Source organism: Microtus oregoni, unplaced genomic scaffold, assembly GCF_018167655.1.
Source record: "Microtus oregoni isolate MIOR12 unplaced genomic scaffold, Mior012 000071F_ref0000514, whole genome shotgun sequence".
NCBI classification, from domain to species: Eukaryota; Metazoa; Chordata; class Mammalia; order Rodentia; family Cricetidae; genus Microtus; species Microtus oregoni.
In genome coordinates, this window is record NW_024543978.1 from 1137053 (window position 1) to 1164348 (window position 27296).

The window sequence follows — 27296 nt, forward strand, 5'->3', positions numbered from 1 at the left end:
TTAATCTTCCATCTGCATCTGATATCCCTTAGGATGCAGAGAAAGGTCTGTTTCCCTAGCAGCCCAGGGATGGCTTGTTAGCAATAAGGTACTAATCTGTTATCTTCTAGTTAGCCATCTTATTATGTGATATTCTTCAGAAACTGTATATGGACGATCCAAAATTACAGTGCGGGCGGCCGTTTAGCATTTCTTCTTGAGGGGTCACTGCTCTGAGGACAGATGGACAAGAGTAGAGAAGAGATGTTACCCTAAAGCAGGAGCAGCCACAGGGTGCTGGAGATGCCTCTCTAAGGCCAGAGCATCAGCTAGTGAACTACACTGCAAGACTTACAGGGCAGGTGAGGCCAAGGTGCAGGGGATTTAACAGCAGATTCTGAGCACAGAGTCCCCACCCCCTCAGTGCTGGGACACCCTTGCTGTCATGTGAATAGCTGAGTAGCCAAGGTAATGCTGGCGGTGGGGGCGGGGGGAGTGGAGGGTACAGACCCCAGCAACACCCAGGTCTGAGTTCTTGGGCTGTGGGTAAGAATTGAGGGCATTCCTCCCCAGGCTCCCACAGTCATTAAAGGGGAAGGTATGGGTACAGCCAAAATTGCCCGAAAGATCACATCTGGCTGGGAGGTGAGCAACACCAGCAGTACTGGACATTCTCTAGTTGATACTGTGAGCTGCCCCACACCCAACTGACAAAACCATCTTTGCAGTTAAAGTTGGAAGACTCCACGTGGAGACAGCAGATAGGTAATTTCTGTCACAGTCTGCCACGGACAGGCTTCTTGCTCTGTAGGGGTGCTGGGCCTTTTGGGTGCATCTGCCTGCCCCAGGTTATCTGTTTTGTTATACAAATCTGGCACAGGGAGCCATGCCACGCTTCCTTGAGCTGAGTGACTCACACCTTGCTGCTTATACATCATCCTGGCTTTCTTTGGCTATTTCTACTGAGAAGCAAGGCAGTGTGGTTCAGATGACCGGGTTCATGAATAACAGCAACCCCCAGACCTTACCCTGGACCTAAGTGTCCTCCAAGATTCCATTTATCCCCTGCTTCCTCTGTAACCCAACATACACAGTTCTGAAGATGAGAAGTCCAAATAAACCAGACTGAGTTAGACTTTACTCCACTGTTAACTGGCAGGGAATGGTAAGAAATAAGACTTCAGGAGCCAGATCAGTGTTTCAGGCCTGCGGCACAGTTGTAGGTAGATTGGGTTACAAAGTAAAATCTAAAAATAAAAAAGCTTTTCGTACTGAACATAGTTTGCAGTCACCTTCTAAGCTGAATGTGCTTAGAGCAGAGTTCAAGCAGTTAGGTCCGAGTCTATGGGAAGCTACACAGTGGACATCATGACGACCAAAGATGCCTGTGTGTGGTCAATTCTCTTCACAAAATGATCTCTGGGGCTATGGAACAGCTCTTCTTTGGGTGATGCCTTCCACTGAACCTTATAAACACCCAAAGTGCTGAGAAGCACCACCACCTCCACTACTCCCTCCCTCCCTGTCCACACCACAGGGTGGCCTGTTTTACATCTGAGTACCAGTTGGGAGGGGTTGCCAGATATCTGGCTTACAAGAGAGATAATTCCTGCGTGTGTGCACGTGGGTGAAACCTGTAAAACAACCTACAAGGCACTGCAGGTCATGCCTTAGGAGATGGGCAGTCATGCATGGCATAGTAGATTCAACAAGTGGACAGTCGCACGCAGAATTAACTACTACACTATTGTCCAAAAGCCCTCAATCCAGAATCTCCACCAAACTTCCAAAGAAGCCAGGCAAGAGAGATTTCATCAGGACGTGCATCAGCTGGAGCGATGGCTCAGTGATTAAGAGCCCTTGTTCTAACAGAGGACCTGAGTTTGAAGAAATTTCATCAGGACCTGCATCAGCTGGAGCGATGGCTCAGTGATTAAGAGCCCTTGTTCTAACAGAGGACCTGAGTTTGAAGTCTAGAGCCCACACCGCAGCTCACAGCCGTCCATAATTCCAGTTTCAAAGGATTTGATGCCCTCTTCTGACTTCTGTGGGCACGAGGCACATATACGGTGCACAGATAATGCACCCAAACAGAACAATCATCTAGAGAAAAGTTTTAAAAACCTAAAGAAAAAAAGAAATCATATGCAGGCAGCATTCAGTGGTCACATCTCCTGGTTACAGTTGGGCAGTTACTGCAGTTACTGCAGTCTTCTTCTGTATTAGGGTCACACTGGGCCTTTAACCTGGTCTTCATCTAGGGGCATGGATGAGCTGCAGATACAGTATACTTCCATAACCCTTTAAACACTCATGCCCGCCCTGAGGCCACACACTCAAGCCCTACCAGTCCACCAGATTCACATGACATCACTAATGGGCAGCTGCCCAGGACTTCATACCACCAGAGCTATTCTGCTTCCAAAACAGGTAGCCTATCTCAGGACATATTACCTACAGTCCACAGAACTATGTCAGCATCTACGACAGGTATGACATCAGAGGCCATTCAAATCCTGTGTTCTTTCATGTAAATATAAAGTCTCAAGTCAGGATGATATTCCAAAATTGAGGGAAAGTATTCATGATAGGTGGTCCCCCAAACCCCTCACACTCAGCATGCAAGAGTTCATGTTCAAGCATACCAGAGATCTCTGCCACTGGGAGCTTAGCAGTACCCTCTTGGAGCATGAGGAAGCTGTGTGCTACATGATGGCACTGCCGTGAAGGCCCAGGTATGGCAAAGGCCTTTCCGGTACAGTCACCACCCACCACCCAATGCAGGATGCCTCTGTAGCGTGCTGACAGTGTCCTTGGAAGCTTCCTCTCTCTCCCTGCAGTTCTCTCAAGCCCAGCTGAGAAAACAGCAATGGAGAGGTCCATCCACACGGCCAGCAGCATGGGAGCCACTGCACGCTACACAGGGCACCCACAGCCACCTCATCCTGGGGCCCAGAAACGCTGCCCTTGTCAGTGGAGTGGACTGGCACCATGCTATGGCACAGTGGTGCTTGTATTTTTCATTTCTGGAAGCTTTCTTATATAACAAGGTAAATACTGCTGAAGTGGGGACACAGCAAACCAAGTGCAGCTACATCTTCCAACTCTTCCAAGTCTAATACACCGACTTGCACAGGTACCTCTCCAGGGAAGTGGGAGCGGGGGGAGAGCTTTCAGACAACCATTCTGTGAAAAACTTATAAACTTTTACTAGCAAATCCACAGCAGGCAGCCAGAAGTCACCCAACTTCTCAGATGATGTGTGGCTCGGGCACAAATGCCCCTGAATGAAGAATTACAATTAAGTATGCAGAAGTACTCTACCCAGCTAAGGATTTATACAGACTCTTTATGTCTATTGCTGCCAAATCAGCTTACTAAGCATCATAAAAAAGCAATACATTTGTACAACAAAAAAATACACACACAGAGTGCCAGAATGAGATGTATGAACAAAACACAGTGAGTGAAGGGTGGAGGTCAGACTGTACCCACGCGTGGTGCCCACTGCACACGGTTCAGCGTGCAGATGCAGGGGTGTAGACAGTGAAGGTTGGTCAGACTGTACCCACGCGTGGTGCCCACTGCACACGGTTCAGCGTGCAGATGCAGGGGTGTAGACAGTGAAGGTTGGTCAGACTGTACCCACGCGTGGTGCCCACTGCACACGGTTCAGCGTGCAGATGCAGGGGTGTAGACAGTGAAGGTTGGTCAGACTGTACCCACGCGTGGTGCCCACTGCACACGGTTCAGCGTGCAGATGCAGTGGTGTAGACAGTGAAGGTTGGAGGTCAGACTGTACCCACGCGTGGTGCCCACTGCACACGGTTCAGCGTGCAGATGCAGGGGTGTAGACAGTGAAGGTTTGAGGTCAGACTGTACCCACGCGTGGTATACACTGCAGAGTTCAGTGTGCAGATGCAGGGGTGTAGACAGTGAAGGTTGGTCAGACTGTACCCACGCGTGGTGCCCACTGCACACGGTTCAGCGTGCAGATGCAGGGGTGTAGACAGTGAAGGTTGGTCAGACTGTACCCACGCGTGGTGCCCACTGCACACGGTTCAGCGTGCAGATGCAGGGGTGTAGACAGTGAAGGTTGGTCAGACTGTACCCACGCGTGGTGCCCACTGCACACAGTTTAGCGTGCAGATGCAGTGGTGTAGACAGTGAAGGTTGGAGGTCAGACTGTACCCACGCGTGGTGCCCACTGCACACGGTTCAGCGTGCAGATGCAGGGGTGTAGACAGTGAAGGTTTGAGGTCAGACTGTACCCACGCGTGGTATACACTGCAGAGTTCAGTGTGCAGATGCAGGGGTGTAGACAGTGAAGGTTGGAGGTCAGACTGTACCCACGCATGGTGTCCACTGCACATAGTTCAGTGTGCAGATGCAGGGGTGTAGACAGTGAAGGTTGGAGGTCAGACTGTACCCACGCGTGGTATACACTGCAGAGTTCAGTGTGCAGATGCAGGGGTGTAGACAGTGAAGGTTGGAGGTCAGACTGTACCCACGCATGGTGTCCACTGCACACAGTTCAGTGTGCAGATGCAGGGGTGTAGACAGTGGAGGTTGGTCAGACTGTATCCACGCGTGGTGCCCACTGCACACGGTTCAGCGTGCAGATGCAGGGGTGTAGACAGTGGAGGTTTGAGGTCAGACTGTACCCACGTGTGGTGTCCACTGCACACAGTTCAGTGTGCAGATGCAGGGGTGTAGACAGTGAAAGTTGGTCAGACTGTACCCACGCGTGGTGCCCACCGCACACGGTTCAGCGTGCAGATGCAGGGGTGTAGACAGTGAAAGTTGGTCAGACTGTACCCATGCGTGGTGCCCACTACACACGGTTCAGTGTGCAGATGCAGGGGTGTAGACAGTGAAGGTTTGAGGTCAGACTGTACCCACGTGTGGTGTCCACTGCACACAGTTCAGTGTGCAGATGCAGGGGTGTAGACAGACCATGCTGTTCACATGACACTTGGGATTTGGTCTTTGTTCATTCTGAGACCAGACAGCAACAACCTATAAAGAAATCCCATTTCATTCTCTTGATGACATCAGTGTCTTCATCATGGAACAAGTTAAGAGTCTTTTGGGAACCCTGGCTCTCTAAACTATGGCACAGAAGAAAATAAAGACATCACACTGCCCACCTTGTCCACAGGCCCGACCTCAAAGGCACTACTTTTCTGGTACATACACTACAGAGGTCTCAAATATCAACTTTGAGCTACAATTCAAGTAACAAAACAAATACACCCCATCTTTAGTGTGCAATAATCACCATGCTTTAGGAATACACCCATCTTTGGTGTGCAATAATCACCATGCTTTAGGAATACACCCATCTTTGGTGTGCAATAATCAGTATGCTTTAGGAATACACCCATCTTTGGTGTGCAATAATCAGTATGCTTTAGGAATACACCCATCTTTGGTGTGCAATAATCACCATGCTTTAGGAATACACCCCATCTTTGGTGTGCAATAATCAGTATGCTTTAGGAATACACCCCATTTTCAGTGTGCAATTATACCATGCTTTAGGAGATTTCAAACTGGGGTTACCCCTTGCACAATTCTATGATGCTGGAACAGAGTACCAGAATATTCTCAAGTTTCATTTATTTCAAGGCACTTTCCATCAAAAGGTGCAAAAAGAAATAAAACTTCTTTGTAAAAAGCCAGAAACACTTTTTTTGAGTAAGACTCAAAGGAGACAAGTAGAAAAAAACCTAATCTATCCTGCATGCAAGTAGCTTAACTTCATTTATTGCTGCAACAGAGTCTACATGCACCCCCTTGGAAGAGGATTTCTGGACACTGGCAGATCATGGATAAATTAGCAGCTCTATCTGAAGTCCTCAGCTTCACTGACATCTGTGACAATGGCTGATTAAGCTATTGACTGAAGTGATTAAGATTTAGAACTGTTTAACATTTCATGCATGCAACAAGGCTCTTTTGTGTATATGTGGATAATCCCTACAGAAGAAACTTGCCATTACTATACATTTCATGCACTGTAATTTTAAGAACATATCAAACCCAGGACAGGCTCCAAAACCACAGAGAAACCCTGTCTCGAAAAACCAAAAAAAAAAAAAAACCAAAAAAAAAAAAACCATATCAAACTCATTAGCTATAAGAAAAATCTTATACATATTAACAAAAGATACAAATATTCTGGTTATCTGGTGCTTTTTTTGTTTGTTTAAAAGAGGATCTCATACATAATACAGCTTAGGCTGAACTAGAAAAATTCTCCCTCAGCCTCATGAATGCTGTAATTAAAGGCAGGAGCAACCACACCTAGCTTTATGTGGTGTTTTAAAAACAAACACTGCATCTTTATTGATACCCCCTCCCCAGCTACTGCTTCATTTAACTTACTACCTGAAAATTAAAGCTTCCTTTCCCTCTACCTTAAAAAGAATATTTTGTGTTTGTGCAAGTACACACATGCACCTGCATGTCTGTGTATGTGGAGGCCAAAGAGGGCACCAGGTCCCTCAGAGCTGGGGGACACCTGACTTGTTATGTGGATGCTAGACTCACGTCTTCTTAACTGAGGACCCATCTCCCCAGAGACGCTGAAGGACACCTGTCTAGGTCAAGGGAGCTCTGCTTGCTCCTTACTCACAAACCAGGAGAGCAGCAACAACTGCATCCTCGAGCCTGTCACTAATGGGATCCTGAGAGGAATACTGCCAAAGTACCTGCCTTCTGTAGCCAAGGCAGGGAGCTGGAAGACACTTCCATCCCAACAAGGAAAGTCTCCTGTGGGAGGAAAATAGATGCCAATGAACAACACTCAGGTAGGGACATGAGACAGCTGGCTAGTTGTGTCACCTTGCTGCCCAGGTGCCAGCAAGCTGAACAAACCCTGGCTGACCTAGCTGGTCAGTGTACACTGGACTGCTCAAGAACCAGGCAAACAATCCCAACTCAGCAGTCAGTTGGGACACTGCTTGTGAGCACTGGGCACCGGAACTCAGACAGGCAAGAACTCCCAGCAAGGGATGGCACCCGTACCATCTCCACCATCCACATCCACAGATAACTGTGAGGGCTCTGCGGATCTGTGCACCCCACCCGCACCAGCACCCAGTTGCTGTGCTGTCATGGAGGGCACTCCCTAGGCAGACGGACTCTTCAATTAGTCCTTCAGCTACGAGTACAGGTGCTGTCCTTGTGCCAACAGGAGAAGGACACCCACACAAGGGCTGTGTGGATGAGAACTCTTTAGAGGCCATGGTGGTCATTCTGGAAGTAAAGAGAAATCTTTATTTTCAACAAAGTTGCCTACAAGAGAGAGTTCATTGATTCACTATGAACGAGTCTCTCATCACATACAGCACCAAAAAATATATTTAAAAAATTAAGAAACACAGCCTCATCCCTCACGCAAACACACACATATCCCCTCCCAAAAGCCACACAGCCCGAACCAAAAGGTAAAGAACCAAACCAAACTCAATACCCACACACAAGTTATCTTTGAATTAAGATTTACAAATTTATATATTCTTTCCTATGAAGGAACAAAAAGAGGAGGAAGAAGAAAGAAAAGAAGAAAACGGGTAAGGAAAGCCTGTGAAGACCTAGGAGAATAAACACTGCCTGCCTGCACACTAGCAGAAGCAAACGGATGTCAGCGCTCTTCACAGACTGAGCCTGAGCCACCGGCTGGAGTGACACTCCCTAGCAGTGCAGCACACATCTGGCAAACCAGATCTTCTAGAGTCAGCAACACCGGAAGCACTGGGAGAGTCAACTGCAGTGTGCAACCCTCGGGATGCAGGGCAAGGCAGAGGTGGTGTCTTCCATCATGGGTTTGCCAGTGTTTAAAAAGGCCATTTCCCCTTTTTAAACAATAAGGGCCAAAGAAAATTACAGGGGGAAAGGTTCTCTACTGCAGTGACAAATCTGCCAGTCACAGCCAGAAGTGAATGAATGAGTCCTGTGCTGGTTGACAGTGCTGGGTCTGTGCACAGGCTCTACTTGGGCTCCTCAATCACACCTTTGCTGAGGTCTGTCATTTTGGGATATTTTACTTTCTTCTGGTCTAGCTCATTCTGAGCCCAAAGTAGCAGTTTCAGTAATTTTGCCAGCTTGGGTGTGGACTCTCGATTTTCATAATCCAGAACAGCCTGGTTGACTTCACTCCACACCTAGAAAAGAAACAAATCCAATAGAGATGGCCACATATGTGCACTACCAGCAAGTCTGATAATATACTTAAGACATCTTTTCTTCCACCATTGCCCGGCCCAAGACATCTTCTTTCAGCGCTAGGGATAAAACCCTGGTCCTTACGCCCATCAGGCAAGCACTCTACCACTACACGGTAGTCCAGCCCATTTGGGTACTGTTCACACCCAAGAAGCTTGTCACTAATTTAAAAACACATTAAACATGTGAGTAGAAGCCACTCCAGGGACCCTAAAAGGTCCTCATCTGCAGGGGCTCTTGCACTTTCTGCAATGTCACAGCGAGGTCAGCCAAGTGTCCTGGCCCTTTAAAACAGAAGCCTTAACGAGACATCTTCAAGGAGGGGCAGTCTTTCTAATAGGATGTGGAGGACGGAGGCCTAGGAGAGAGGGATCCAGCACATGGGGAAAGGACATGGTTCTGGGGAGGCAATGTGCTGTAATGTTTACAGCACACAGAAGGAACAAGAAAAAGTTTCAGGAGAATAGACAGATCTTATTTGGAAATACTTAGGATACCCATTTCTAAATTGACGGAAAGAAGGCTAAGAGGATGAAGAGAATAAAAACTGGTAAAGGGTTTTGAATACTGACAGTTGTAACGCTGCCTCTCCTACTGTACAAGATAAAGGGGTACAGAGCAGAGGAGCTGCAGTACCCCACTGGAGTACCTCACCCAGGGCTCTGTGTCTCACCCTTCACAAGTGCAGCACGTGTACCATCTTTACACAGGTCCCCTGAGTGTCCATGACCACAGCTCTTCCCTTACCAGCCTTTTACCTTTTGCCTCTGCATCATGTGGAGAAGGTCCCCAAAAGGTGACTCCTCAGGACTGTCGAAGGCCAACAAGGCCAACGTGCGCTCCATTTCTGTGAGGCACTCTCTGCTCTCCTCACCCTGCTCTGCCAGCTGCGTCTGGGCGAACTCCAAAGCTGCTTCTGTCTCACGTTGACGGATGAGCTCAATCAAGTGCTGTTGCTGGTCAGTATCAAAGACAGACAAGCTGAACTAGCACCCACCCTGTAGGTGACACCTAGTATGGCCAACAGCAAAGACAGCCAAGTTTGGCAGACACACACCTAGATAAACACTTGGCCCCAGTCAAAAGTTTATCTTATGGGGTTGAGGGTGTAATTTAGTGTTAAAGCCCTTGGTTAGCACGTAGTCAAGGCCCTGGGTTCTACCCAACACCGCAACAAAAAGAAAAAAAAGAGCCGGGCGGTGGTGGCACACGCCTTTAATCCCAGCACTTGGGAGACAGAGGCAGGAGGATCTCTGTGAGTTCGAGGCCAGCCTGGTCTACAAAGGGAGTTCCAGGACAGGCTCCAAAGCTACAGAGAAACCCTGTCTCGAAAAACCAAAAAAAAAAAAAAAAAAGAAAAAAGAAAAAAGAAAGACTTTTCTAGCATCTCTAAGATAGTGCATTTCCTTTAAGAGCAAAACGGAGGTTGGTCAGATTGCTCCAGTGGAGCGTTTGATCCCCAGAACCTGGGTAAGGGCAGAGGGAACGGACTCTGTATTCGTTCTCTCTCTCTCTCTCTCTCTCTCTCACACACACACACACACACACACACACACCTTTAAAAAGTATTGGTTTCTATAGTACATACTGTAGCAGTTACCTCAAAGCCTGTTATTCCCTTCCCAACACTAAGCAATCTTCTACTAATACACACACCGACAACGTCTTTCTGGAACTCACCTGAAGGTGGAAGTAAAGATATCGGTTTGTGTCCAGGAGCTCTGGGTGGAGGCTGTTGATCAGGGCAATGGCCTCCTGGATCTGACCCTTCAGAATCATCTCCCGAATCTTGATTCGCTCATCAAGTGTTTCTAGGTCCACACTTGGTTCGATCCCAGACTCCATTCGAAACTTCTCTGCTGCTTCCTTAAAGCCCTCTGAAAAGAAAACTACCTTCACTGCTGGGAAAGGATCAGGAATGAAGGCTCTGTAGCTCTAGAGAGCCAACCACTGCCAACTGACCCTACACAGAAAGCACACTTTCCCAGGGGCTTTATTTATTTCTGTGATTAGTAGTCAATGCTGTCATTCTTTTCAGCTATCCAAAATGCCTAGCCTCAACCTGGAGGTTATAGACTGTTAGCCATTGTGTGCTGTGATTCAACACCTTTAGACGGGAACTGATTGTAGGTCAGGATGCCAGAGCGAAAGAGCCAAGCCCAGGTGAAGCAGACATCTTGCTAGATCCTCACAGGGCAGCTGCTTTAGTGGTGCTTAGCCTGGTGATACGGCAGGCTAAGATTTCTGTAGCCAATTTCTAAGAAATTTTAGCAGAAATTAACTGGAAAGGTGCAGGAGGATATGGATTACTGGGAAACTTCCATTCCTCACTTGTGAGAACTGGGCAGAAAGACAGCTGACTTTCACTCCCGTGACAGGAGCACCAGAGTGCTGCTTCTCTGCATCCCCTCCACCTAGATCCAAACTGGCCAGAGGCATCAATTATTTAGACTTTAAACCTACTCTAAAACTTTTTTTTTTTTTTTAATTTTGAGATAAGGTCTTGCTGCGCAGTCCAGGCTAGCCTAGAATTCAGAATCCTCCTGCCTCAGCCTTCTGAGTCAGAAGACCCTGAATGATCATGAAGGCTTAACTATAAAACTGTCAAAAGCCTAGAAAGGATGTTGCATTAAGGGCTCAGAGATCTGGAGCAATTATTTTATTAACAGGAAAAATATTTTTTTTAGGGAGGAGGAAAAGTGGAGAAAACGTATTACATTCACATTACAGTCCAGGCTCCCAAGTGTGGGGATTATGGGTGTGACCCATACCACCCAGGGCTAGAAAAAGATCATCTTTAACAAGTCTATTTGATTTACAAACATCAAGTTAAGTTTGTGCTTTTATGATTTCTCAGCATAACCTAACATTATCATAATGCTTCCCGGGTAAAGGGCTACTTACTTACGGGAGAGCTATGGTCACAGCGAGCCTTACCTGTGACTAGGTAGTTCATGATGAGACGGTTCATGTCTGCTCGTTGAACATGTAAATTATTGAGCTTTTCCATCCATTCATCTTTGGTTATTTCATCGGGTTTTTCTGCATAACTCATTATGATTTACTTCTACAGGAAAAAGATACAATTGAGGGAGAATTATATGTCCATCGTAATCATTTCAGAAAATAAACATAGCAATATAGTAAGAAGTGGAAGAATAGGAGGATACTTTTAATCTTAAAACTGATAGGCCACAGAGCAGTCCAGGTTCCCTGCCCTGTGGGAGGAGGTGGAAACTTGTTTTTTGTTTATGTTTTTTTTTTCTTCTTTTCTTAATAAAAAAATTATTAAAAAAAAAAACAAAAAAACTGATAGGCAAAACAGGTCTGAGAAAAACATATGTCTAGGTAACATGGTCAAGGGTAGGATGCTGTGGGATAATGCTTTTGTACACTGCAAAGATTTGTCACTTATACTGGTTTAATAAAATGTTGATTGACCAGTAGCCAGGCAGGAAATATAGGTGGGACAACCAGACTAAGAATTCTGGGAAGAGAAAAGGCAGAGATGTAGAGGAAGCAAGATGAGAATGCCTCACTGAGAAAAGGTACCAAGCCATGCAGTTAAACACAGACAAGAATTATGGGTTAATTTAAGTTAGAAGACTTAGTTGATAATAAGCCTGAACTAACAGGCCAAAGAGTTTATAATTAAGATAAGCCTCTGTGTGTTTCTTTGGGACTCAACGGGACTGGGCAGGACAGAAACTTCCATCTCCAGCAGGAAGTCTGGTTAATGAAGCAAAGAGTCTAAAGTCTTAGAATGAAGAGGCCAAGACATCAGACTGTGTCAGACAGAAAAGTCATCACACTTTGAAGGAGGTGGTTAGTTTTGAAGCTAGGTATAGAGGGCAGTCATTGGAGAATTCTATACTAAAAATTACATGCTATGATGTAAAAAAACACACCAATATACAGGCAAAATGAAGACAAGTCTTAGTGAAGAATGGAGTCTTCTCCAACTGTTTTGTTGGAACACACATGGTGAAAACACTCCTTATAAGGATACACGATGTCTCTGCAGTGCAGCAACTGTACTCCTGCATCCTAGAAAGTGTCTAACATGCACTGAAGATGTGCTGTTCTCCAATGCACACCTCCCCAAAACATTCATTCTCCAGTCTGAATAAAGGAACTCTGAGATAGAGATGACATGCCCAAACCCCTGGGTAGGTGTGTTCTGCAGCTGGCAGATAAGATGGCACACGCTCCGGTCTGCTCTGTGCATCACAGCCTCTCCAGAGACTCGGGAGCATGGGACAAGCATACATCATTTGGTGAGGCATGCATATTCACATTCAGTGGAAAGGAAGCTGAAACATGTTATCAAGTTTTGCCAACAAATAGCTTTTAGAAAACTGTTTTGGCTGGGTGTGGCAGCACACAACTTTAATCCCAGCATTTGTGAGGCAGAGACAGAAAGATCTCTCTAAACTGAGTCTGGTCTACAGATCAAGTTCTGGGCCAGCCAGTTACATGGTTAGACCTTGTCTTAAAAATAAACAAAATTAAAAATTAAGGCCGGGCGGTGGTGGTGCCCGCATTTAATCCCAGCACTCAGGAGGCAGAGGCAGGCGAATCTCTGTGAGTTCAGGGCCAGCCTGGTCTACAAGAGCTAGTTCCAGGACAGGCTCTAAAACTACAGCGAAACCCTGTCTCAAAAAAAAAAAAATTAAAGTTAAAAAAACTGCTTCTACATTCAGAGCATTTAGACCTTAGAAGGAAATATGGCTGTGTATCACTTTTTTTTGGTGTGTGTATCACTTTTAAACACCAACATGAAACAAACTACATGGCAAGTCTTTAGACTAAACATTGAGTACTTTAAAGTAATGACATGGAATCTGACAGGAATTGTTTCATGTGGGAGGAAGGCAGGATGGCAGAGTCACAGTAAGGCAGCTGGGGTAGCTCTGGGAGCACCAGCTGGACCGTTTATCACACTTTGTTACCAACATATACCTCATGGATATTACTTTGCACACTGCAAAGGGCAAGCTAACTTGCTTTAATAAATCATAAAACTGAAAGATAGCTCTGGTTTCTGGGCTGACCGGAATGCACACTGGGTGGAGAGAGCTAAGCAGTCCAACAAAGAGACATCCTAGGACTTTCACAGGGGACAGCAGAAGAGAACAGACACTCGGGATCCCGCTCTAGCCTCCATCCCAACGGCAGCTGTCGCTGGACTGAATACGAAGGGAGAAAAGTCAGGCACGGGGCAACCAGAGACTGGAGATTTCAGGTGTCAAGCCTTAGAAATGGGACCACAACACCGTGGGAGGGATGAGTAGAACAGGTTGGAGGAGCAGGGCAAGTCTGGGTGCAGAGGACTCAGGCAGTGGGAGAGGTGTGGTAGGCCTCTGGATTACAGGTCCTGGGACCCACGCTGGAAACAGCAATTAGGGAAACACGCCGGAAGGAGGAAAGTTATTTAAGCAAGAGTGTCCAAGAATAAAAACCATAAGATATTAAAGTTTCAAAGCCCACTTTCGGAGAATGTGTGCAGGGAATGAGGAGGCGCTTCGAATTTGAGGCATAGGAGGACCTCCAGTTCTGGCAGACTTGGAGGCCCCAGCCGCCTGAAAAGTAGCGGCGGAGGAGGGAAGTGAAATTAAACAGGGTTGTCATAGGTGCCTCTCCACAGCCACAGGGTAACAGCAGCAGAATTTACTCTTATTCAACTTTTATTGTGGATACATAAGCAAGTCTGGGAAGATGTTCCCTGATTGGGCCCCTTCCTCTCGATTTCCACTCTGCAGCCCGAAGCGGACTGCGGACAGAGACCCGGCGACAACGTTTCTGTAGGACTCAGGGATCCCAAATCCAGCGATTACACAGGCGACAGGGGAGCATCCTAAGCCCTGAAGATGACTTTCAACGAAGCAACTGCATCTTCACCTTCCAGTCTCCGATTTACAGCGGCTTTCCTCACAGACACACGGGAACATTTGCAGTAACTATTCCGGTCCCGGCAGCACCCTAACTGAGCGCAGCCTCCGGACCTCCCGGTCCGGGGCAAGGCCGTGCAGGGCAGGACCGACTTCCCTGACCCCGGCTCCAGCTGCAGGCTCAGCATACCCGGGGCGGGTCAACTAAGGCCCCCGACCTCTGACCTCCGCACCTCGGCCCACCCCGGAGCCCCATGGAGACGCTCGGCACGGCCGCCGGGGCCTGCTGCGGCCATCTTACCGTGCGGATCCCGCCTCCCGCGCGACACGGTCTGGGCGGCGGCACCGCGGCCGCTCCCGAGGCCGGGGAGGGGCGGCGGCGATAGCGGGAGATAGGGAGGAGAAGCAGGGGGAGGCGGAGGCGGCGGCAGCGGCGGCGGGGGCGGGGCGCGAAGCGGAGGTAGACACACCGGCGTCTGCCTCTCAGACACCTCTCGCGAGATCGCGAGATCTCGAGATGCGAACCGGCAACCAATGGAATCCTCTCGCGAAGGGGCCGGGCGGACGGTCACCGGACGCTTGGATCGCCACTTCCGTTCTTGCGCATAACTCTGCGGCGGTGCCCTAGCTCTACGGGTTGGCGCGAGAGTCAAAAGAGCTATGCCCCTCCTGCGCAAGATGGCTGCTGCGGGGGCGTCTGCGTCCTGAGTGCTAGCACCGGAATGGGAGACCTGTAGACTGAGTTCGAGGCAAAGGTTCCGGGTCTTTTCTTGGTTTTGTTTTTGTTTTTTTTGCCCGTGTGTGTGGTGTGTGTGTGTGTGTGAAGCTGGGGGAGGGGAATAGGTGTGTGGGAACGCGGGAATGCGCGAGAAGGGAAGGACGTTCTCCGGCCTGTAGTCCGCCGGGCTCTGATCCCAAAGGCAAGGCCTCCGGATTTTACTCGGCGAACGTTATGACCGAGTCCCGACCAGCGTCAGGGATAGCACTGCCTGGAGCTCGGGAGCGGACCGCGAGGTTCCTGTTTTTTGGGCAGGGACGCCTCGTTTCTGGGCATCCTCGAAGGTGACTCCTTAGTGTTGGGACTCGCAGGGATGGGAGCATGCACGGAAGTGATTCCCGGCTTCTAAGGTACTCATGGAGCGGAGCGCATCCATGCTTCAGAAACGCTCACGGTGGGGACTCCTTTCCCCCGGGCACAGAGAGACTTCCTACGTCTGGGGCGTTCACGGAGTGTAACTGCGTATGGTGGGGACCCTGCTCGAGACGCCGGCGGAGGGAAACCCTGCCGCCGGAGAAGGGACCCCCATGCCCTGGGAATCGCGGTTACTCCTTCCTTGCCTTGGGGATGGGTCCTTAGTGCTCGCGGTAAGGGCTGGGGGTAGCTGGAGGCCCTAGAAAACTGCCTCACCGTAGTTAGTAGATAGGTATTTGCATGTTTATGTGCTTATTGTGTACCCGAGGAGAATGCAAATTTGGTCATTGCAATGCAAATGTATTCTGGAATGCTTCTGGTTGGAATGTTGGACAGCCTGCTTTGAGATGGTTGAGTGCACTTGCTTAAAAATGAACTGAGTTAGCTAGGTGATGGTGGCGTGAACCTTTAATCCCAGCACTCAGGAGGCAGAGGTAGGCGTACTTCTGTGAGTTCGGGGACAGCCGCCGGGGCTATTACACTGAGAAACTCTGTTTCGGAAAACCAAAAAGACAGAGCAACATCAAGTTGTGACTTTTAAAAGAAGGGGGGGGGGACCCAAAAACTGAGTCTATAGAGAAAGCAACTTACTGAATCACCGAAAGTAAATCCAATTTAGCAGATTATGTTGAATAATGACTACGCGGACTGTGAACGTTTTATTACATGCGCTGAAGCTGCTGCCCCAAAGTTCTGACCAAAGCTGTTGAGGAAGTACTGCAGTAAACACTTGGTACTGCTTACCCCTGGTTAAAGTGCAAGGGAAAGAGGCCAGTATCCTAAAGAGAACGATTCACTCGGAAGTTAAGTGTCTTCCCAGCAGCTGGCCAGTGCCAAGGGCTCTCTTCTCTGCAGTCCTTCCTCCACACTGTTACTCAGCCACAGCGGCTTTCCTAATGTGACAGGCATGTTCACTTACATTATTTCTCTTACCTGGCCTCCTTTAGGTAAGGCATTCATTCTTCAGTTGATTGCCTATTGTAAGCCCAGCTAAAAATCTCTTACTCCTTTCATCCTAACTCCTATGCGAAACGCTTCCCCTCAGCTGCTTGGACTTCCTGGGCCGTTTTCCTAAACACCAGTAGGTTCTGTCTATGTCTTTTGCTCGGGTGATTATTTTCTTTTATTTTTGTATTTTGGATTTTCCAGATATGAGTTTCTCTGTGTATCCCTGGCTGTTCTGGAACTCGAGGCCTTATTCTGTAGACTAGGCTGGTCATGAATTTACAGAGACCTGCCTGCCTCTGCCTCCTGAGTACTGGATTAAATAAAGGTGTGTGCCACCATGCCTGATAAATCTTTTTTAAAAAGAAAGAAATTTGTCTGGATGAGGTGGCACAGACTCAGTATTTGAGTTGAAGGTCAACCTGATCTACATAGAGAGTTCCAGGTCAGACAGGCCTACATAGAGAGACCCTGTGTCAAAAAAGTCATGATTTATTTTATTTTTGTGTGTGCATGCCTGAGCATGTGGGTCTGGAGGCCAGATGAGACCGTCAGAACCCTGGTAGCAGAGGTTGTAAGAGCCAAACTCTGCTTCTGAAAGAACAAGTGATCTGAGCCCCTTAGTTCAGCCTGGGGTTTTATTTTTTGAAAGACAAGGTCTTGTGTAGTCTATGCTGGCTTTAAATGTATGTGTAGGCAAGAATGACAGAGAATTTATGATCTCCTGCCTCTACCTTAAGTGCTGGAATTAACTCACAGAGATCAGCCTGCCTCTGCTTCCCAAGTATTAGGATTAAAGACATGCACCACCATCGCTTACTTCTAGCTAGGTTTTTTTTTTTTTAATTTAACCCATTTCTATTAATCTGTTTGCTGCCCTGAGGCTCGCTTACTTCATTTACATACTGTCTATCCTGCTTTTCTGTTTTCTCTTTGTCTGACTGGCCTCCCTTTAGTTTCTGCCTGACAACCCCCCCCTCCCCTGCCTACCCATTGGCTGTTCAACTCTTTAATAAGCCAATCAGGTGCCTTAGACAGGCAAGGTAAAGCGGCAACACATCTTTAGATAGCTAAACAATTCTGCAACACGTCTTTACATAGTTAAACAAATATTCTATTCCATAACATAGATAAGCCGCTACACCCAGTTTATATGGTGCTGGGGTGTGAGCTCAGAGCTTAGTGCTTACTAGGCAAGCAGTCTACCAGCTAACAACAGCCCAATTCTGATCTATTTATTGACAAAACTCAAGCACCATTGCCCAGCTAACTTTTTTTTTTTTTTTGAGACAGGGTCAAAATCTGCCTGCCTCTGTTTCCCGAGTACTGAGATTAAAGGTGTATACCACTGTATCTGGATTCTGTTGTGTTTAAGAGCATAAATAAACTGTAAAGCAAAAACACTGCAGTTCATTATCAAGTAATAGTCTTGAGCGAGGTGCTTTTGTAGGTATTTTGTGGCATATAAAGTATTCATGTTTTGGGGGGCTGGAGAGATGGCTCAGCGGTTAAGAGCACTGACTGCTCTTCCAGAGGACCCGGGTTCGATTCCCAGCACCCACATGGCAGCTCACAACTGTCTGAAAATGCAGTTCCATGAGATCTGACACCTTCACACCAATGAACATAATAAAGTTAAATAAAAAAAAAGTTAAAAAAAATACCATTGAGAACACATACAACACAAAAAGCAACAAAATAATCACTGCAATTGGCACACTTAAAAAAAAAAAGTATTCATGTTTTGTATTCAGAACCAAGAGAAATAGCTCAGTATTTGCTGATCTTGCTTGGCAGTTTGATTCCCAGCCCCCACATCTGATGGCTTATAACTGCTTGTAACTCCAGCTCCAGGGGATGTGATCTTCTCCTCTTCTTCCTTTTTTTTCTTTTTTGTTTTGTTTTGTTTGTTTGTTTGAGACAGTGTTTTTCTCTGTAGCTTTGGAACATGTCCTGGAACTCACTCTGTAGACCAGGTTGACTTCAAACTAACAGAGCTCTGCCTGCCTCTGCCTCCCAAGTGCTAAAATTAAAGGAATGTGTCACCACCACCTGGCTCTGGTATCCTCTTCTAAATTCTGCAGGCATCTGCACCTGTGTGCACAGACACATACATAGACACACACACACACAATTTTAAAATAATAAAAAACATTTTTAGCCGACACTGACCTAGCCTGCTACCTGCCTGAGTATACATGTGCATCTTAACACACATACACACGTGAGCACACACAAAGACAAGTAAGGCTTTTGTGTATTGGGCATCTCAGTTAATAAAAGTATTCAGTACATTTTAGGTACTTTATAGGAATCTGTTGAGTAGATGGGGAAATAAATGAGTGAATACTACTGAGGTCCTTCCCCAGGATGAATACTAGCAAAGGGGAGAGGGTTTGAAGACAATAGCTCACTTTTTTTCTTTGTGTGGGGATAGGTACATTGAGGAATGCATAAGGGCCAGAGGAGATGGCCTGTGTTTTCTGTCACTTCACCTATTTCTTCAAGACAAGGTCTCTCACTAAACCTAAAGCTAGACTTGTAGCCAGCAATCCTGTCTGCCCCCTCACCACCACCCACACAGTGCTAAGGTTACAGGTACATGCTTAACTCTGGCTTTTTATGTGGGTGCTAAGGGTTAGAACTCAGATGCCCTTACCCACTGAGCTATCTTCCAACCCCTGTGAGCCAATTTTTGTGTGTTAGGCTTTGAATTGCTTTTGAGTTTGAGGTATACAAGAGAAGGTTCTGGGGAGCAGGTGAAAGGGTAGATCTAGATGAGTAGAGGTGGATTTCTGCAGTACGTGTGGAACAGATAGGAGAGTGGAGCAGAGTAATGAAGACCTATGTGCAGTGGTACTAAGGATGTCAGAGAGTAGGAAATAGGTGGGCATGTCCAGAGACAGCTGCCAAGTCGACAGGAATATCATCGGCCTGGTGGAATCATTAACTAGCCAAACTTCCTGTGTGTACTAGGTGGACCTAAGGGAGAAAAGCCATAAGATTTGGCCCTGAAGTAGGAGGGGCTACCCTGTGGTCAAAGGTGCCACTGTTCTGCAAGCCAAGACAGGGATTTGAATTGGTTTCATTGTTAAAGAGTAGCAGTTCTCAAGCCTGGTGTTGGTGGTACATAGCTTTAACACCAGCACTTGGGAGGCAGAGACAGGTGAATTTCCCCAGTTTGAGCTCAGACTGGTCTACATAGTGAGTTCCAGTACAACCAAGGCAACACAGAGAAACCCTGTCTTAGGAAAAGAAAAAGAAACAGCAGCTCTGGAGAGAACTAAAAGTATATGGGCTTGAAAGAATAGGCCGGTAAGGTAGCTCAACAGGTAAAAGGTGTTTGTGCTAGTTGCATGATGCTGTAAGCCTGATGGCCTGTGTTCTAGACCCTGGGAACACATGTAAAGGTGGAAGGAGAGAAGATTCCACCACACCTATCCTGGTGATGGTATAGCTATACACATAGCACAGTAATAAACAACTTTAAATAAAATTTGAAAAAACATCAAGGGTCTGAGGTGGTGCTCAGAGGTAGAGCAAATGTCTAGCACAGACAATGCATAGTGGGTTCAGTCCCCGCGCTGAATAATCAAATATCATAGAGCTTTTTTATAAGAGGGAAAAGCATTCTGAGGATAAAATACAGAACACTTCCATTAGGTTAATGTTCAGATGCCAGGATGCTAGCCATGTTGTACAGAATGGCTTTTCCCACCTTGAGATAGGGTGTACCTGTAGACAGGCTAATCTTTTTTTTTTTTAAATTATTTATTTATTTATTATGTATACAATATTCTGTCTGTATACCTGAAGGCCAGAAGAGGGCGCCAGACCTCTTTACAAATGGTTGTGAGCCACCATGTGGTTGCTGGGAATTGAACTCAGGACCTTTGGAAGAGCAGGCAATGCTCTTAACCACTGAGCTATCTCTCCAGCCCATAGACAGGCTAATCTTGAACGCAAAGACTATCCTGCCTCTCTGCTTTTCAAATTCTGGGATTAAATGTATGTGCCACCAGGCATGGCCAGAACTATATTGTTTCTGTATATACTATATACTTTTACTCTCAACAAAAACATAAACCCCGACATTCTGGAGTCTTTGGCTTTTGTAGAGTCTGCAAAACAGCTTCACATTTACTCTTCAATTTTTTTTTTTTTTTCTGTTCGAAGGAACTTTTCCTTCCAGTTCCAGGGAATCTGACTCCCTCTTCTGACTTATTTGGGGGCCCTAGGCACACACATGGTGCACATACATATATGCAAGCAGAACACTTCTATACATAAAATAAATCCCAAAAAGAGACTATGATTGACCTCTCATCCTTTTAAAAAAATTATTTATTTATTTAATGTATGTGAGTACTCTGTGGACTTTATATCAGAATAGAGCATCAGATCCCATTATAAATGGTTGTGAACCACCATGTAGGTACTGGTAATTGAACTTCAGACCTCTGGAAGAGCAGCCAGTACTTTTAACTGCTGAGCCATCTCTCTAGCCCCGCCCGACCTTGGGTATTTTTGCATAGATTCTGTTTTCCTTTGGACACATTAGTTTGTAACACACATACACAAGCTTTGGTGTGTGTTTGTTTTTGAGATAGGGTCTCACCTCACAGTGTTTCCCTGGCTGGTTTTTGTTGTTTGTTTGTTTGGTTTTTTTGATTATCTATCTATCTATCTATCTATCTATCTATCTATCTTCTATCTATCTATCTATCTATCTATCTATCTATCTACCTATATCTACCTATCTACCTATCTACCTATCTACCTATCTACCTATCTACCTACCTACCTACCTACCTACCTACCTACCTACCTACCTACGGCCCTGTCTGCCCTGGAATTCACTCTGTAGAACAGGCTGGCTTAAAACTTAGTTACACTTGCTTCTGCCTCACCAATGCTGTGATTAAAGGTGTGTACTACCACTGCCTGTTGGGTTTTTTGTTTTGTTTTTAAAGACAGTGTTTCAGTTTGTAGCCAAAGCTTGACTGAAACTTACTCCTTACTGCCTCAGTCTCTTCTGTGCTGGCAATACAAATGTTACCACACATGTCTACAAAGTCTGTGAATTGTTTTCTTGGCTCTTCTGTTCTGCCATTACCCTATGCTCTTTACTGTGATGGCAGGTGATGCTGGTTCTCAGTTGTGTATGGATGTAGTCTTACCAGAGAAAGATCTGCTGCAAATCTGAATCTCCTGTTGTCTTTAAAGAAGAACCAAAGGCTTCTGCTTTACTTTGCTCTGCTTTGTGCAAAGCAGCTGGTGATTTGTTAATGAATTGTTCGGTGCTGTGTAAATAAATGTATTGTATCTAAAGTTAACTGTTGGGGCTACCAGATCACTAATGCCTGGCATCTCTCTAGGTTGGCTCTGGGTTCAATCCCTAGTATTGCACATAATAAAATGAACTAGAAGCTAACTGTTGATTTTCAGGGTTTTTTTTTATTTTATTTTATGTGTATGAGTGTTCTGCTTGTATGTATGTGCACATGCAGTGGTGCCTGGTGCCCAAGGAGACCAGAAGAGGGTAGTGAATCCCCTGGAACTGGGGTTAAGGGTAGTTATTTGCCTCTTTTGGAATGCTGAGAACTTAAGTCCTCTGTAAGAGCAACAAGTGCTCTTATAACCACTGAACCATCTCTCCAGTTGTTTTTATATAGGATTTATCAGTTTCTCAAAAAGCAAAATAAAAAAAAAGAAACACTCAGTGATTTAAGCTTTTCTTAGAAATAAGAAAACTCGTCATCTTTGCATGCCCTCCCCCTCCCCTCAGTGACCAGTGTATCTGCATGTTCTGGACATGTAGACTCAGCTGGCTTAGGGTCAGTAGTGCTCTGGAGCCAGGGTTGGTGGCACAAGCTTGTGATGTTAACAGTTTGGAGGCTGAAGCAGAGGATCTTAAGTTTTAGGATGGTTGGCTACATAGACAGATTGTGTGTGGCACTGAGTGGGGGTGCAGCTGCACTGAACAAGTACCAACTTGTTTCTTGTCCTTAGTCCCTAGACAATACAGCATATCATTTATGTAGTATTTGCATCGTATCTGGTGTAAGTCATCCAGAGACTTGTGTGTGCAGGTTCTAAGGAAATAATTGATATAAAGGACTTGAGGGTGTATGTTATCACCCTGAGGAGGGAGGGCTGTGCCAGGTTTCTCTTCTGGGAGTCTGTGTTCGGTCTCTGTAGAACAGGAGTTGTGTCATAAATCAGTCTGTACACTTGTTAGTTGGGTTTCTGTGGATGAGAGTGCCACAGGTGTAGCTGGCCAAGTGCAGGTGCACAGCACCACCACCCTTGTGCATGACCTGTCAGCAGTGTAGGCAGGGACTCTCGAAAGGGAGCATAAACAAACCCTATCTGAGGGTAGGTCAGGGTGCAGGGGACAAGAGGAAGCAAGTCAAGCCAGCCTGGTTTGCCTTACCCCCCCCCCCCCCTTCCCTCCTTTCAAACCCTGATTTGTCTCAGGGTTCACACATCCCTGGGATGGTTTATTTATTCTTGCCTACCTGGAAGGCCAGCAGTGCTTTGGGCCCAGACCCCTTAAGTCTGGATCTCATATTGTTATGAGATAAGATCTTGCTGGGTGAGTAGTCTGGGCTGTCCTGAAACTGCCATCTTTCTGCCTTCTCCGTCCCAGGCATGGGCTGAGTTGGAAAGTGGTCCTACCTACCAAGTTTCCAATGTTTGCTGCAAATCTCCAGGGTCTTGAAATTTTGGATTGGGGGTTTCAGAGCAGAATTTTAAGTGGCACTGTCCATAGGATTTAACTTTTTGTATTGCACTCTATTGTATGTGTTGCCATGGTGTCTGTGTGGATGTTATCAGAGGACAACTTAGAGTAGGATCTCTCTTTTTGCTACATGGATCCTGGGGATCAAACTTGGGTCTTGGTGACAAGTACCTTTATTTGTTGAGCTATCTTGCCAGGCCTGCTATTCCTTTCCTTTCCTTTTTTCTTAAATTTGTCTGTGTATGCACATAAGCATGGTGGGTGGTGTCCAGTGCCCTTTTAGGCTAGAAGCCAGAAAGCGGTAGGATCCTCCCGTTTTGGAGCCAGGGTTACAGACATTTGCCAGGATGCCATCTTGTTATGTGGGTGCTCGTGATTGGAACAAGATCTTAACTGGTGACTGTTCTTCTGTCTTCTGGTTTTTACTTTTAAAGAATAGGAATGATTATTCTGTTAGTAGAATCCAACTTAAAAACATTCAAACTAGGGCTGGAGAGATGGCTCAGTGGTTAAGAGCATTGCCTGCTCTTCCAAAGGTCCTGAGTTCAATTCCCAGCAACCACATGGTGGCTCACAACCATCTGTAATGAGGTCTGGTGCCCTCTTCTGGCCTGCAGACATACACACAAACAGAATATTGTATACATAATAAATAAATAAATATTAAAAAAAAACACTCAAACTGCAGATGTTTTTCACCAAGGATGGTGGTACCTATTGGAAATGACAGGAACAGTGAGCTGATAGTTGTTCCACTCAGGCACAGCTCCCCGAGCACACTGCAGGGTGGTCCACTGGGGCTGAGTTCCTGCTTCTGTCCTGTTCTGTAATATCTGGGCCTTCGCTGTGGCCTGTGATGTGAGTGCCCCCATTCTGCCGCTTGCACAGGCTCACACTGGATTAAACCCTGTCTGGTTCTGTGTCTGAGGGTAGAAGCCTCCTTCAACTCAAGGACAGAGTTGAGAAATCAGAGTAGACACTTTAACAAGAGTCAGAAAAGTGGTCTTGAAGGATCGCAGCTTCCTACTCCACTGGAATTCCCAGGAGTTAGCATGTAACCTTGAGACTGTTGGAGAGAAAACAAACCTACTTAAGTCCTGGGCTTCTGGATGGGGCATTAGAGCGCTCCACAGTGTGGGTGAGGCTTTACTAGACAAGGACACATCTTGGTTCTTCGAGAGGGCAGAAGACTCTTAACTTCCAAGCGACGTGCCTGTGTACAAACGTAAATTTAAAACTGGCTGTATGAACCCTGGTGTTCACTGCTCTCAGGACGAGCGGCTAGTGTTCATGGTCCTGCAAGGGAATAACGACCTACCTCCGCTTTCCTGAAGTATTTGGGGTACAGTGAAGGAATGTCACTCTAGTTAGCACTAGGGGAAAATACGTAATGTTGGGCTGGGGGTCCGACCCTCGTATTCACGTACACCCAGGCATTGAGAACTAGTTCCAGGAAGGACCGGTCACGGGGCAGGGGTGTTTCTAGTACAGTAGTGAAGCGGGTCAAGTCCTAGGGAATTCCTGCTGGGCGGACGCCGCTCCCTGCCCCGCACACACCCTGCCAGAGGCCAAGTGAGCAGAGCCCCCTGCGGAAGGACTTTGGGGTCTTTTCTTCCTGGCTCCGCCCCAACGGAATCGGACGCAGGTTTACCCCAAGCATCCATCCCCGCTGGCGCAGTGAGCTTTTACAGCTTTTGAAATGCTTGGCAGAGTACTGCCTCAGGATAGCCCGAGGAATCTCTCGGTGGCTTTGGATCCCAGTTTAGCCCCTTGGTTCGAGACGCGGGAAAATGTCTAGCGTGTCTAGGACACAGGACCAGGCGGGCGCTCCCGGGAACCTGGGTAGCAGTAGTGGCGCATGCGTGCGGTCAGGACGGCATAGGCACTCTATCCTCGCGGCGTCTCGGTGGCCAGTTGATTTCTTCCGCTTACTGTGCGGCTTGCCGCTCTAGGCTGGCAGTCTCGCTGGCCTCCTCCGCTCTATTTCCGTGGCTGCTCTGGAAATGGCTGCGGGATCCCGGCGGCCGCGGTAAGTGGCTCTGTGCAACGAAGGAGGGTGGGAGCCGTGTGGACCCGGACGGCACTTGGAATTGGGACTAGTCGGAGCGGCGCCTTGCCCGCAGCCCAATTCCTGCGAGCGGCGTTACCGCGCCGAGAAAATGGCGTCGCGGCCCGCGGGGCCCTTTCCGGCCCCTGACAGAGGAGTCGCGGAGGAGCGCGCGAGGCTGGCCGGGCGGTCTGCGTCTGGTTGAATTGTGTGGTCCAGGCCGGTCCGGGCCTCGGAGGCTGTGGAGCCCATGAGTGCGAGTCGGAGTTGCGGGCCCGCCCGCCGCCGGCCGCAGGTCCTCGGCATTATGGTCGAGCACTGTGTGAGACGGGGACTGGCCCTGGGCGCGCGTCCGCGGGTGTGCGGGCCGGTATCTCGTGGCGGGGGAGGGGTGCTTTGAGGAAGATTTAGTCCCGGTCTCCTGTGTGACTTAGAGCCTGGGCGTTGCGCCCCCCCCCCCCCCCCCCCCCCCGCCACATTACCTCGTACCGATATTGGTGGCCAGGTGCGTGTTAATGTAGATGGATCTTAAGTGACTGAGTTAAAGACCCTGGTTTTGATTGGGAGTGTATGTTTAATTTTCCACAAAAAGAGGTTTCTTGTTATAGCAACTGGAGATTCTGTCAGGCAAACTCAGTTGTGTACAAGAGAAAGAGCACACAAAAAAGGTTGTGCAACTGATTGCCCCTGCCAGCACCCATGACCAGCACTTTCCTCCTGGCATTCAGGGCATGAGTAGCATCACAATGGCTTGCTGAGACTCTGTGCTAGGGGGCTGAGGGAGGCCCAGGTGGGTCTTGAAGATGAGGTGGCATGTCTTCCTGTGAGGCAGTTCATTCCCTGGAGTTTTCTATTGCCATTAAAGCTCTCTGGACCTCTGGTAGGTACTGCCTTAATAGGCAGTAATTCCTCAGTCAGTGGTGAGCAACTCAAGGAATGATTTCTCAGTATATGGGTGCTGTGCCAGGCTTTACACATCTCTCAGCAGGACTTGTCTTACTGTGTAATACATCTGTACGACGATGTCAGATGTGCCATATGTAAACCAGCCTGTTTCACCTTGCTCTTAGATCCCTGCACAGTGTCCCATGTCTTAGGATCAGTTTCTCATGCTCAAGTCTCAATTAAGAAATTGTCCCGAAACAGAGTCTCTTTTGAATCTTAATTAGATGACTGGGTTCTAGGTAGACAAAAGCCCATTAGTTTCTATGATTGTATCAAATGATGTGTGTTGGTTCAGTTACAAAGGTTATATGATTAACAGACAGTGATACAGTGCTCTTAAGAAAGAGGTCAAAGCCCAAAGTCTAAGTTGTGCTTTTTTGATCTGAGTGTGCAAGCTCACCTGTGAGACAGACCTTGTTGACCAGACTTTAGTTTATTTTCTGAGCAGTCATTTTGAGAAGTTGATAGGGGAGGTGAGTAGGCAGTTGAGGCTGGAGAGGTGGGTCAACTATTAGGAGCTCCTGTTTCTCTTCTAGGGGGCCAGAGCTGGGTTCCCAAGCATCTGTGTCATCTGGAGGGCTCACAACTACTTGTAACCCCAGTTCCAGGAAATCCTATGCCCTCTTAGAAGAATGATTCTGCGCTTGCTTCTATACAATTTATCCCTAGGAGTTGATAATTCTGCACTGTTTGTAGGGCGTATACTTCTTTCTGTGGGTCTGATGTGTGAGTGCTAGGGGTATGTTTTTCATGTGCTAATAAAACTGAAGTGGTATGTAATACACCATGAAAGGGTACACCAGTTTTTTTCCAAAATGAAGGTGGCTTTATTGTGCATGGGTCAGGAGGTGTAATACTTCAGAGTGGGCTAGAGAGATGGCTCAGGTGTTAGGAGCATGTGTGCTTTACAGAGTTCAGTTCCCAGTACCCACGCCAGCCAGCTCGCAGCAGCATATAACTCCAGCTTCAGGGATCTGACACCTCTGGCCTCCACGGGCACCTGCACTTGTGCCCATACAAATGCACATACACAAAATTTAAAACAATAGAAATAAGTAATTTTCAGAATAATTTGTTTTATGCATGGGTGTTTTGTCTGAATGTGTGTCTCTATGCCACCTGTCCCTGGTGCCCTCAGATGTCAAGAAGAGGGTAACTAATCCCTTATGTGGGTGCTGGTTATCAAACACTGATTCTCTGGAACAGCATTCAGCAATCATTCATCTCTCTGGCCTCATAAATTTTTTAAGGATAATATTTATATAGAAAAATTGTGAAACAATACAGAAAAAGTGGAAACCCTGCGAGTAGCTTATGTTA

At 47.1% G+C, this 27296-nt stretch overlaps 2 protein-coding genes across 6 annotated transcripts in view; one reads left to right on the top strand and one right to left on the bottom strand.

Moving 5' to 3' along the window:
• Positions 1-7470: 7470 nt before the first annotated feature.
• Positions 7471-14598, bottom strand: Gid8 (GID complex subunit 8 homolog). Its single transcript, XM_041641655.1, has 5 exons — positions 14404-14598; positions 11149-11278; positions 9892-10088; positions 8970-9167; positions 7471-8150 (listed from the first exon to the last, which is right to left on the bottom strand). The coding sequence occupies exons 2-5, from the start codon at positions 11264-11266 to the stop codon at positions 7977-7979; spliced, it is 687 nt and encodes a 228-aa protein (XP_041497589.1). The 5' UTR covers positions 11267-11278; positions 14404-14598; the 3' UTR covers positions 7471-7976.
• Positions 14599-14744: 146 nt separating this feature from the next.
• The window catches only part of Dido1 (death inducer-obliterator 1), a 54714-nt gene continuing 42162 nt past the window's right edge, over positions 14745-27296 (top strand). For 4 of the 5 annotated variants that reach the window (XR_005973394.1, XM_041641937.1, XM_041641940.1 and 1 more), the window contains exon 1: positions 14745-14857. The gene's annotated coding sequence lies outside the window, so the exon portion shown is untranslated. Of the gene's footprint in view, positions 14858-24897; positions 25014-27296 lie in introns of those variants that run through there. The other variant, XM_041641938.1, reaches the window with a different exon arrangement.